Consider the following 12,987-nt stretch of genomic DNA (forward strand, 5'->3'; position numbering starts at 1 on the left):
AGTTGTTGGAGCAGCTGTTGTGGATGTAGTTGTTGGAGCAGCTGTTGTGGATGTAGTTGTTGGAAAAGTTGTTAGGAGTGTAGTTGTTGGAGCACCTGTTACAGGTGTAGTTGTTGGAGCAGCTGTTGTGGATGCAGTTGTTGGGGAAGTTGTTAAGGGTGTAGTTGTTGGAGCAGCTGTTACAGGTGTAGTTGTTGGAGCAGCTGTTGTGGATGTAGTTGTTGGAGCAGCTGTTGTGGGTGTAGTTGTCGGAGTAACTGTTGTGGATGTAGTTGTTGGACCAGCTGTTACAGGTGTAGTTGTTGGAGCAGCTGTTGTGGGTGTAGTTGTTGGAGCAGCTGTTGTGGGTGTAGTTGTTGGAGCAGCTGTTGTAGTTGTTGGGGCTTCTGCTGTAGTTGCAAAAAAAGTTTGTTGAATAAAAATACATCATTGTATGGATTAAATAGCCAACTTGAAAATGACAGTGACATCTAAATGTTGGGATACATAATAATTTGATTCAAACTGAATATCTCACAGAATAGGTGTGCATATGGCCACAACAAATATTGTGATTGATAAACTAAATGGGACAAACCAAACTAAATAAGATTATTAGCAGGCCTAATTATTACACAGGCTAATGATGCTATTGAGATTGTAGAATTTTCCATCTCATTGTTGCATCCCACACATAGGGAATACTATATAATTGTATTTATAAAATGGTCTGGGTGAATACTCGATTCTGATTTGCTGCGCGTCGGACGGTTCACGCCTCCGTATCGTCCATTAGGCCGTGTTCACACTTTATTTTCCGTTGGTTAATTATTGACAGGTAGCTACTATGGCCAATAAAATGCAATTACTTGCTTTAGCATTGGCGTTTGAGGAGCCATCGCCTGGTAACTATGGTAGAAGGTTACTAGGGAAGGTACACACGTACACTACTCTCCTCGTTCTGATTGGTCAGCTATTAGAAAGGCGCTTGAAGTCACCCAGCACTTTTCTGAAAAGTTTATAAAATTAATTTTTAAGCCGCGTTCACACTTGACTTATTTTTTCAAAATAAAAGCGCTGCCTTCATGTAACTTTACATGCAACCCTATGGGAAAAGGAATAAGGCGGACGCCTTTTTTTTTTAAGTGACCGCCTTTGAAAAAATTCTAAAAAAGCGTTGAGCCTGACGCCTTTTTGAGTTCGGTTTTCTCAAGTTTTCAGAAAAGCGCTGGGTGATGTCAAGCGCCATTTTGACAGCTGACCAATCAGGACAAGGAGATTTGGTATGAGTGTACCTTCCCTAGTAACCTTCTACCTTACTTTACCAGGCTATGGCTATGGCTATGGCTATGGCTCCTCAAACGCCAAAGCTAAAGCAAGTAATTGCATTTTATTGGCCTTAGCTAGCTGTCTAGATAAGTAACCAACGGAAAATAACGGATAATAATGTATCACTAGAATGTATGATTCCCGTCCAGGTTACAAAAATTCCCGTCAGAAAGGCGCTTGACGTCACTAAGCGCTTTTCTGAAAAGGCAGAAGGCACTCAAAAGGCGCTCAAAAGGCGCTCAAAAGGGCAGCTGCTTTTTTCCTTTTCCCATAGGGTTGCATGTAAAAAGGCGCTGAAGCCAGCGCTTTTTTTCTGAAAAAATAAGTGTGAACACAGCCTTATCAGGTGATAAGGTACACCTCGTCGGGCATTATACCTTACTGTATGACTGTATGCTAAAGTGTATTAGTGATAGGCTCCAATATATTAGATTAGATACATTGAATGTCAATTTAAAAACCATTTAGAAATACATTACATGCAAATAATACATTATTTAAGACATAGGATTTACAACAATAAATAGTAAATAGTCCTTACTGGTTGTTCCTGTGGTTGTTGGGGCTTCAGTTGAAGTTGTTGGGGCTTCAGTTGTAGTTGTTGGAGCAGCTGTTGTGGTTGTTGGGGCTTCAGTTGTAGTTGTAGGAGCTGCTGTTGTTGTTGGGGCTTCAGTTGTTGTTGTTGGAGCAGCTGCTGTGGTTGTTGGGGCTGCAGTTGTAGTTGTTGGACCAGCTGTTGTGGTTGTTGGGGCTTCAGTTGTAGTTGTTGGAGCTGCTGTTGTGGTTGTTGGGGCTTCAGTTGTAGTTGTAGGAGCTGCTGTTGTTGTTGGGGCTTCAGTTGTTGTTGTTGGAGCAGCTGCTGTGGTTGTTGGGGCTGCAGTTGTAGTTGTTGGACCAGCTGTTGTGGTTGTTGGGGCTTCAGTTGTAGTTGTTGGAGCTGCTGTTGTGGTTGTTGGGGCTTCAGTTGTAGTTGTCGGAGCTGCTGTTGTGGTTGTTGGGGCTTCAGTTGTAGTTGTAGGAGCTGCTGTTGTGGTTGTTGGGGCTTCAGTTGTAGTTGTTGGAGCTGCTGTTGTGGTTGTTGGGGCTTCAGTTGTAGTTGTTGGAGCTGCTGTTGTGGTTGTTGGGGCTTCAGTTGTAGTTGTTGGAGCAGCTGTTGTGGTTGTTGGAGCAGCTGTTGTGGTTGTTGGAGCAGCTGTTGTGGTTGTTGGAGCAGCTGTTGTGGTTGTTGGGGCTTCAGGTGTAGTTGTTGGAGCAGCTGTTGTGGTTGTTGGAGCAGCTGTTGTGGTTGTTGGGGCTTCAGGTGTAGTTGTTGGAGCAGCTGCTGTGGTTGTTGGGGCTTCTGCTGTAGTTGCAAAAAAAGTTTGTTGAATAAAAATACATCATTGTATGGATTAAATAGCCAACTTGAAAATGACAGTGACATCTAAATGTTGGGATACATGTTGCCAATAATTTGATTCAAACTGAATATCTCACAGAATAGGTGTGCATATGGCCACAACAAATATTGTGATTGATAAACTAAATGGGACAAACCAAACTAAATAAGATTATTAGCAGGCCTAATTATTACACAGGCTAATGATGCTATTGAGATTGTAGAATTTTCCATCTCATTGTTGCATCCCACACATAGGGAATACTATATAATTGTATTTATAAAATGGTCTGGGTGAATACTCGATTCTGATTTGCTGCGCGTCGGACGGTTCACGCCTCCGTATCGTCCATTAGGCCGTGTTCACACTTTATTTTCCGTTGGTTAATTATTGACAGGTAGCTACTATGGCCAATAAAATGCAATTACTTGCTTTAGCATTGGCGTTTGAGGAGCCATCGCCTGGTAACTATGGTAGAAGGTTACTAGGGAAGGTACACACGTACACTACTCTCCTCGTTCTGATTGGTCAGCTATTAGAAAGGCGCTTGAAGTCACCCAGCACTTTTCTGAAAAGTTTATAAAATTAATTTTTAAGCCGCGTTCACACTTGACTTATTTTTTCAAAATAAAAGCGCTGCCTTCATGTAACTTTACATGCAACCCTATGGGAAAAGGAATAAGGCGGACGCCTTTTTTTTTTAAGTGACCGCCTTTGAAAAAATTCTAAAAAAGCGTTGAGCCTGACGCCTTTTTGAGTTCGGTTTTCTCAAGTTTTCAGAAAAGCGCTGGGTGATGTCAAGCGCCATTTTGACAGCTGACCAATCAGGACAAGGAGATTTGGTATGAGTGTACCTTCCCTAGTAACCTTCTACCTTACTTTACCAGGCTATGGCTATGGCTATGGCTATGGCTCCTCAAACGCCAAAGCTAAAGCAAGTAATTGCATTTTATTGGCCTTAGCTAGCTGTCTAGATAAGTAACCAACGGAAAATAACGGATAATAATGTATCACTAGAATGTATGATTCCCGTCCAGGTTACAAAAATTCCCGTCAGAAAGGCGCTTGACGTCACTAAGCGCTTTTCTGAAAAGGCAGAAGGCACTCAAAAGGCGCTCAAAAGGCGCTCAAAAGGGCAGCTGCTTTTTTCCTTTTCCCATAGGGTTGCATGTAAAAAGGCGCTGAAGCCAGCGCTTTTTTTCTGAAAAAATAAGTGTGAACACAGCCTTATCAGGTGATAAGGTACACCTCGTCGGGCATTATACCTTACTGTATGACTGTATGCTAAAGTGTATTAGTGATAGGCTCCAATATATTAGATTAGATACATTGAATGTCAATTTAAAAACCATTTAGAAATACATTACATGCAAATAATACATTATTTAAGACATAGGATTTACAACAATAAATAGTAAATAGTCCTTACTGGTTGTTCCTGTGGTTGTTGGGGCTTCAGTTGAAGTTGTTGGGGCTTCAGTTGTAGTTGTTGGAGCAGCTGTTGTGGTTGTTGGGGCTTCAGTTGTAGTTGTAGGAGCTGCTGTTGTTGTTGGGGCTTCAGTTGTTGTTGTTGGAGCAGCTGCTGTGGTTGTTGGGGCTGCAGTTGTAGTTGTTGGACCAGCTGTTGTGGTTGTTGGGGCTTCAGTTGTAGTTGTTGGAGCTGCTGTTGTGGTTGTTGGGGCTTCAGTTGTAGTTGTAGGAGCTGCTGTTGTTGTTGGGGCTTCAGTTGTTGTTGTTGGAGCAGCTGCTGTGGTTGTTGGGGCTGCAGTTGTAGTTGTTGGACCAGCTGTTGTGGTTGTTGGGGCTTCAGTTGTAGTTGTTGGAGCTGCTGTTGTGGTTGTTGGGGCTTCAGTTGTAGTTGTCGGAGCTGCTGTTGTGGTTGTTGGGGCTTCAGTTGTAGTTGTAGGAGCTGCTGTTGTGGTTGTTGGGGCTTCAGTTGTAGTTGTTGGAGCTGCTGTTGTGGTTGTTGGTGCTTCAGTTGTGGTTGTTGGGGCTTCAGTTGTTGTTGTTGGAGCAGCTGCTGTGGTTGTTGTGGCTTCAGTTGTGGTTGTTGGACCAGCTGTTGTGGTTGTTGGAACTTCTGCTGTAGTTCCAAATAGAAGTTTGTTGAATTTCAAATACAACACGGTATGGATTAAATACCCAACTTGAAAACGACAGTGACATCTAAATGTTGGGATACATGTGCAAACTTATTAAATCCTACAATAATCCTACACATATATAGTCAATAATTTGATTCAAACATAATTTCTCACAGAATAAGTGTACATATGGCCACAACAAATATTGTGATTGATTAACTAAATTGAACAAACCAAACTAAATAAAATGATTAGCAGGCCTTTATTACATTATTATTACAGAGGCTAATGATGATAGTCAGATTTTAAAATTTACCATCTCATTGTTGCATCCCACACATAGGGAATACTACCGTGTTTCATCAGACTAAATACAAATACAATATAAATACAGCAATACACAATAAGTGATATGGTCCAATATATTTGATTAGATTCATTTAATATCCATTTGAAAACCATTTAAACATAGCCTACATTAAATGCAAATAATAGATTATTTAAAACATAGGATTTACAACAATATAATTAATAGTAGATAGTCCTTACTGGTTGTTCCTGTAACACATGTGCAGAAAACGCCTGCTAAACATATCAAAATAAGTTTGTTTTTAGTCATTATGGTTTAATAATAGTCCTTATCCTATGCCGTAATAATAATGTAATGCAAAATTGCTTGTAGTTTACTGGCTCCAACTCCTAGACTGCGCAGGTGAATAGGACACTTGATAATACGCCAACCTGTCATTCCTATAAGAAGGGCAAAAACCAGTCAAACCGGTTGTAAGTCTACTGCCGATAACTGATCAACAAAGATGGTTGTGAAACAGGTTTCCTTGGATAAGCAACCAATCCATTTAACATAGGTTAGAGACATTTTATCAACTCGCCAATCATAATAAATCAACTTTTATCTGTAAGGTAATGTATAAATATCCCAAATAAAGCATTTTAAGCATACACTCTACCTAACCCAACAAAATGACCCAACAGGCTCAAACCAGCATTTGGGTAGATAAAATAACCCAGCATTTTTTAGAGTGTATGTTAAGGTTAGGCTGATTTAGGATTAATTCCAGATGTTGACTCTTCTGACTGTGGTATATGGGTACGCAACATTATGGAACAGTTAATGAAATGTATTAGCCCATTTTGCTCATTCAATAATGATGTCAGGCCCTCTGTTCATCTGTTGTCAAAATGTACGGTGAAAAGGTTTAGGCGGCGCTGCTTCGAGTCAAACCGGTGTTGCACCGAACCACATTAATACATTACATCCAGTGGCGGATCTAAGGGGTGGCAGCTGCCACCCCAATAAAAAATACTGCCACCCCAATTTTTTTTTAAATGCATTTATCAGACGCTTTATCCAAAGTGACTTACAAGAGAGAGCTTTACAAAAGTGCATAGGTCTGTGATCATAACAACGAGATAGCCCCAAACATTGCTGGTAGCCAAAACATATAGCATACATTGTGAAAAAACAGTCCCAAAGGGAAGAACCATAAGAGCATGTAGTGAAACACGTTACAATTAAATAACATGAACCTCAATCTTCCCATGGAAAAATATTATTTGTACATTACAGAACATTTCAATAAATAATATTAATGTTACCGTTTAATTTAAACTACAATGTTCTAGCCTTATCATTTAACTTAGGGAGTACTGTACCCCCCTACTTTGGGTACATTCGCTTCAGGAGGTCACCCAACAACTTCCTTCTGCCACCCCATTGCCACCCCAAATTAAAATCTCTAGATCCGCCCCTGATTACATCCACGGGTGCAAGCTCTATGATTATTTGCAGTTTGTTATGCTTCCTAATGACAAAAAGTATGCTGGTGACCATATTAACCACCTCAGGCATAGTAACATATGTTTATCTGAAAGAAAAGAAAATATATTAAGGTAGGCTACATTTTCTCTGATATGTTTCTTAACATGTATTTCTTTGTGACTGCATGCGCGAGTTACATTTGTAGTAACCAACCTAAAGAAAATAACTAAATCTTTAGTGGACCAGCACATTGGGTGAGTTGTCCGAATATGTGACACCACTGTAACTGCTTAATAAAGGAGTTAAACTTCAAAATATTGGTTGGGGTAGTCATGTCATCCCTTCACACTAATCTGGACACGTTTTCTTATTTATAGTCATCACAGAGCCAGTAGGCCTACCTCAGAGGTCACCATATATTTGCCTACAGTAGCAGTCGTCAGAATGTGCAGCAGCGCCTTCTGTGTTCAGTCGAGCACATCGACATAGAATGGCAGCTCCGGGACAGCATCATCAGCCAGTTGCAACTAATATTGTGCGGCTTCAGATAGAGTATTGTCAATCATATGCATACTATTCACGGATTATTATTTAAATCCACTTATTTAAGTTCAGGATGGCTGACACAATATTGCTGGTAGTGGAATGTTTTGTCCAACACTAACCAATAAACGGAAGTTCCCACTGGTGATTTATTTGAGAGAGGGGGAAGGCTAAAATGTAACACACGCTGTATCGCTAGCTAATGTGTTTGCTATCAACTCCACACCAATTAATGGCGAACCCCGTTTGTAACTTCTATACAACTTCTTTTGATTTGCACCTGTGGGGCTAAAGCATTTAGCTAGCTGAACTAGCTGGAGGTCGGATAGTAAGTCTCTAGCCAATTTGTTTTTGTGCAGCAGCCTGCTACCACTAGCTACAAAAAAACACATAGAAAATGTCAGCTACGTTACAATAGCAAACTGTCTAGGAGTTTGTCTAGCTAGATGACTGTTCACCAATAGCAAGTATGATCTGTATGTAACATTGCTATACAACTTCGAAGGTTCTAAACTGTATCCCCTGTATTTGCAGGATGACGTGCACATGATGAGCTTGCTAGTTAGCTTAACGTTTACTATTAGCTAGACTACTAGCTACATACGACGACGACAAGAACAACAACAATTGACAATGGATAGAGATTTATTGAGGCAATCGTTGGTCTATCACGGACAGTCCCTGTACGCCCATCTATCATGTGAACAGAGTGAAAATCCAGACTTCAAAGATGTTGCCCCAGACTTATCTAAATTCAGCTATGAAAGGTAAGCAACTTGGCTTGGTACCGCACATGTTAATCATGGCAACACCGTCACAGAATCATCTCATCCAAACAATATGTTACATTTAACAGATATAGCTGAATACATCTAGGATTCCGTTACAAGAGTGAAGCTGTGTTACTGTCCTCGAATGACCATTAGTGTGTGTCTGTCTCTTCTAGGAAAGATGGAGGAGTGGGCAGTCACATGGTGGAGCAGTTCATTGCTAGGAAAGCGGACATTCTGTTTGCACCTTCATGGAGGTCTGCTGTACCAGTTGAGGTGGAGCTGGATGAAGAGGCTGAAGGTAAGCCTCTCATGTCCTGTCAGGTTCAAGCGTGAGAACAGGAGAGCGAGTGAGTGCCTGCGATGTGTGTATGTGTATGTAACATTCAGCCAAAATATATTTGTAAATGAACGTGATGGTGCCTGAAGACAGTACTGTGTGCAGAGCCCTATGCCATCATGCCCCCCTTGGAACTGTTCATGGAGGTGTCCTACGAGGACAGAAGGAACATGTTCTACAGGGACGTAGAGAGAGGAGACGCCGTCATCGGAAGGATCAACAACATCCGAGACTTTGGTTTCTTCCTCACGCTCATCTGCATGGGCGGAGGGCTGGAGAGAGACATCGAAGACCTGGAGCTCTCGGTAATGACTGCCGTCCGTCTGCACGTTTTTAAGTTTTTTTTTGTTGACAATGCCTCGGGCTCCGATCGACGGTGAAGCCCGTGCCGTTGAATTGCACTCTGGAAAAAAGCGTTCTTGCGGAGCCAGCCCTCGTTAGTCGTTCTGCTTTTTAGTGTCAGGGGTATTGCGATGTGCTTTCCAGCTCTATTCTTTCCCCAGGCACTGTGCCCTACAAGAGATGTACCTTCGAACGGAAACCACGATGACCCACTGTCTTACTACCAGATTGGAGATCTGATCAGAGGTGAATGCCCATTGTGTGAGCGATAGGGGAAGTTACGGGGCATGCCAGTGGATTACCTGGGGGGGAAAAAAGTGATGTTTGGGTTGTGAATGTCAACTACTTGTTCCTCTGGGGAGTCAAAGTGGACGGGGGAGGAGTGAGTGACTGGCCTGGTCCTTCTTCTGGATGGAAGGGGTTGGAAGACTCTCCATCCAGGGATTGGAAGACTCTATCAAGGGGTTGATATGACTGAAGAGTTCTGTCCACATGATTCTGTCCATCTGACCCTTGTGACCTCTACTGCCCCCTAGCTGGAGTGAAAGACATAGACCGCTACCACGAGAAGGTCACCATTTCTCTCCAGCCCTCCTCCCTCTCTTGCAGTCTGTCCAGACTGAAGCTGGGGGTCATCAGTAAGGACGAGCTCCCTCTGCACTACACGTAAGTAGCCATTCGCTTGTGGGGGGGACAGAATTGTATTCTTAGAAGGGCCTGGGGGCAGGGCTCTCAACTAGCTTTTTTCCTCTGTGTCCCAGTACCGTCCCGACGTGCAAACTGAACTTGACCTGTCCCAAAATGTAAATTCTTCTGTTTTGGCGGGAGGGAGCGGGGGTGAAACATTCTTGTTCTGAACCCCCCCCCCCCCCCCCCAGCTGTGCAGTGCTCATGGTGGTGTGTGTGTGTGTGTGTGACCATTCTCCCCAGGCGCAGTCTGCGCGTGGCCAACGACAGCACAGAGACCTATGAGAGGGTGATGAGGAGCTCTCTGGGGTACTCCAACCCGTCCATCGTCCAGTTCCTCCTGGGGAAGGTTGGAGTCAGTGATACCCGACCTCCGTCAGTAATGAGGGGTTTACAGAGGTAAGAAGTGAGAGAGGGAACTCAAGAAAATCTCATGAACAATAAAGTTCACTTTGAGTTTGACTTTGAGAGGAAGAACATCTTTGTTTTTCTTTTATTTATACGAAGTGGGAACAAAGAAGCTATTGTCATTGTATCTTTTTAAATTACTTTCCACTTTCAAGCAAACATTTCCTGGAGGAGGACTTTGCCATCTCTCTCAGAAAGACACAATCTGCCTCGTGGGCACTGAAATGGTATGTGGGACAAGTTCCAACCTTTGAGAGAGAGAAAAAAAAAAACTGTAATTCATGCCTTCTCTGAACCCAAACTAACCCTCACCGGGCTCCGCATCCACGTGTTCTAGTTAGTAGTTTGGGCCCCATGTTGCACTGTAAACACGTTTTCAGTGCGTCCATCTCTTGTGTTTCAGTGTAAGGTCCGGTGTGGACCATTTCAAGCACAACCGCCACGTAGAAGCTATGAATGAGTACAACAAAGCCCTGGAGATCGACACCAACAACACCGAGGCTCTCGTTGCCCGGGGAGCTCTGTAAGTGTGACACATTAGAAGTCAAACATGCCAGGCTTCTTCCCCGCTGTCCTTAGTGAACCGGTTGGTCAGGCATTTGATTACAGAAGAGGAAAAAGTAAACGATATTCCACAGGTATGCCAACAAGGGCAGCCTTGTTAAGGCCATCGGTGACTTTGAGCTGGCGTTGGAGAGCTGTCCCACTCACAGGAATGCCAAAAAGTACCTATGTCAGACTCTGGTGGAGCGCGGAGGGCAGTGAGTGTACTTCCTTGCATCTATACATTCTTTGCATCGTAACCAGTAGCGATTTCGATGAGCCGTGCCATTGTTGCGATTGAAGGCGACGATAACTGTACCCGCGGTACTCGTCGGACCGCATTGTGTAGGTTGCTCATCTCGGGGTTGGCTTCCGCGTTTAATCCAACCATGTGACTGTTTGTCAGGCTGGAGGAGCAGGAGAAGCTGGTGACTGCCGAGGGTTTGTACCGGAGAGCCCTGGGGCTGGACAGCACCTTCCCTGACGCCCAGGAGGCCATGACCAAGATCCAGCTGCTCATCCAGGTGAGCTGGGCCAAACACACACACACCTCGCCTACCCTCTCCCCTGGCCCAGAGAGTACACACCTCACCCATCCTCTCACCTGACCCCGAGAATAGACTGCACTACTATCAACTGTCTCACATCCTGCCACCCCAAGTGCTATAAAACACTCTGGAAGGGACCTACCTTGTCACAGAGATATGCTGGGTGTTGCTCATCTTTTGACCTCCAGTACTAACCAGTGTGCAGTGCTGAGGTATTGTGTTATACTGATGAGGTATTGTGTAATACTGATGAGGTGCTTCCTTCTGTTTGTGTCCCCATGACCTGGGCCCCCCACCCTGACCGCCTGGCTGCTTCACTCGTCGCCTGTCTCTCTGGGGAAAACAACCAATAAACAACCCAACAACCGCCTTCTAACTGTGATGGTTGGTGTCCTGTACCTGGTCTGCAAACGGTAAACTCCAAAACCCCTCTTTTAATCTCTTCAAACTGGGGAAATGTAAACTGCTATGTGCTGTGTCCTGGGCCTGTCACTTTGATCGGTAAATTCCTGGCGCTGTCTGTGTTTTCACAAACCGTGCCTGTGTGTGTGAACTTTTTCGACCTCTGCTCCTTCACACTTCCGTCGCGTTCTAAAACGAATGGATGGACGTCTTGTTTGGGATTTGTGCACCCGTGGCTGTCTGTGTGCGCTTGAACCGCGGGGGTGCAATTGTACTCTGTTGATTGGCTGCGTTAAAGAAATCGATGAAACTGAGAGAAGAAGCGGCCGCAAAGGAGCTGGAGGACGCTAAGAACACCACCGAGAGCAGCGCCCAGAAATTGCGTAAGATCTTGAAAGAAGAGAAAAGGTAAATCCGCCGTGCCATGGTAACCAAAGGTAACCCCATCCCGTCTTGTCAGGTACTCGCACACACGCATGTCTTTATTTTTAGTAGCTTTTTATGTTCTTATTTAGAAGAAGTCCTGAGTTCTGAGCGTTCACTCTTGAAGACAGCCTGGAGGTTTAGTTCTGTTTCTGTTGTTCCGCACTCTCCTAGGATGAAAAAGAAACGGAAGCGGTCGAGTTCGTCCTCGACGTCCTCCAGCAGCTCTGCCCGCTCCTCTTCCTCCGGACACAGGAAGTCCAAGAAACGGAAGAGGAAGCGCAGGCGCTCGTCTCGCGGGAGCAAGCGCCAGCGCAGGCTCTCCTCCCGCGACGACAAGCGGAGTCCGGACGGGGAGAGGGGGAGGGAGGAGGAGGACGAGGAGGAGGAGTGGTATCCTGCACCAGCCAACACCTCGGCCTCCTTCCTCGGTCGGGGGGCCGGGGGCGGGGCCGGGGGGGAGTACACGGGGGCGGACGTGACAGAGTGGGACAGGGAGTCCTACAGCCGGAAGCAGGCCCCACGCTCCCTGTCCACCTCCCCTCACCGCTCAGACTCCCCGGGCTCCTCCCCCAGGGCGGCAGACAGACAGAGCGATGGATTAGAGGTGGAGGAGCGGCCCAGCGGGAGCGGCCGGCCAGGAGGAGGAGGGGGCGGGAGCAGCAGGTGGGAGAGGAGCAAGGAGAGAAATGGGAGCGAGAGGGAGGCCTCCAGAGGCCTGCCCAGCCCCAGACGCAGGAAGCTGTCCTCGACCTCCTCAGTGGGGTCCGAATACTCCCGCAAGTCTGACCTGCCGTCCCAGAGCCAGACTTTGTCCAGACGATCTGACGGCTCGAACCAGGACAGTTTCGCTTCCCGGAGATCAGAGGGCTGGAAGAAGGAGAGTGATCTCACCAGGAGATCGGATAGCGGCAGGCATGAGGTTGGAGCCAGGTCGAGCAAGAAGGAGGATGTCAGGGCAGCTCGGAAATCGGAGGGAGATAAGCAGTTTCCCTTCAACACTTCGCGTAATGGCCAGGGCTCCTCTGATGGAAGTGATAAGAAAGCCCTTCCTGCTAATCTTCTCGACATCTTCAGCCAGATAGCCCAGTTTGAGAAGGAGAAAGGTGGCAAGCCAAAAAAATAGTTATGTCATACTAATCTTAAGAAAAAAGTGAAAGTGGAACCAAATGGTAAAAAAGAAAGTTTACTCTGGGGTAAAACACATTAACAATTGAACTATTGAAGGTTAAGCCAGTGTTCAGCCTTCAGATCATAATGTTCTGGTTTCTATGTGAATCAAGTACTCATGTTTACGTTTAGTTTCTTAGTGATGGCAGTGATAAATTAACTTTTTACCACTGTCTGTGCCACATTTTATTTCCTGACCTTTGATTGATGGTAAAGTTTGATGTGTCACATTTCTGTCCACAATAAACAGAATAAATGAA

At 44.9% G+C, this 12,987-nt stretch overlaps 1 protein-coding gene and 2 pseudogenes across 1 annotated transcript; 1 reads left to right on the plus strand and 2 right to left on the minus strand.

Annotated features, from left to right (window-relative positions):
• Nucleotides 1-1,896: 1,896 nt before the first annotated feature.
• Nucleotides 1,897-2,781, minus strand: LOC146254446 (uncharacterized; annotated as a pseudogene).
• A 1,331-nt stretch (nt 2,782-4,112) lies between these two features.
• Nucleotides 4,113-5,661, minus strand: LOC146254447 (uncharacterized; annotated as a pseudogene).
• A 1,578-nt stretch (nt 5,662-7,239) lies between these two features.
• ttc14 (tetratricopeptide repeat domain 14) lies at nt 7,240-12,987 on the plus strand. The gene is made up of 13 exons (XM_084676320.1): nt 7,240-7,422; nt 7,629-7,861; nt 8,041-8,165; nt 8,310-8,509; nt 8,708-8,792; nt 9,083-9,212; nt 9,477-9,632; nt 9,797-9,868; nt 10,045-10,164; nt 10,280-10,402; nt 10,591-10,708; nt 11,433-11,542; nt 11,732-12,987. The coding sequence occupies exons 2-13, from the start codon at nt 7,728-7,730 to the stop codon at nt 12,681-12,683; spliced, it is 2,325 nt and encodes a 774-aa protein (XP_084532446.1). The 5' UTR covers nt 7,240-7,422; nt 7,629-7,727; the 3' UTR covers nt 12,684-12,987.

This window comes from Hypomesus nipponensis, chromosome 16 (genome assembly GCF_054491055.1).
Source record: "Hypomesus nipponensis isolate SF chromosome 16, ASM5449105v1, whole genome shotgun sequence".
Taxonomy (NCBI): domain Eukaryota; kingdom Metazoa; phylum Chordata; class Actinopteri; order Osmeriformes; family Osmeridae; genus Hypomesus; species Hypomesus nipponensis.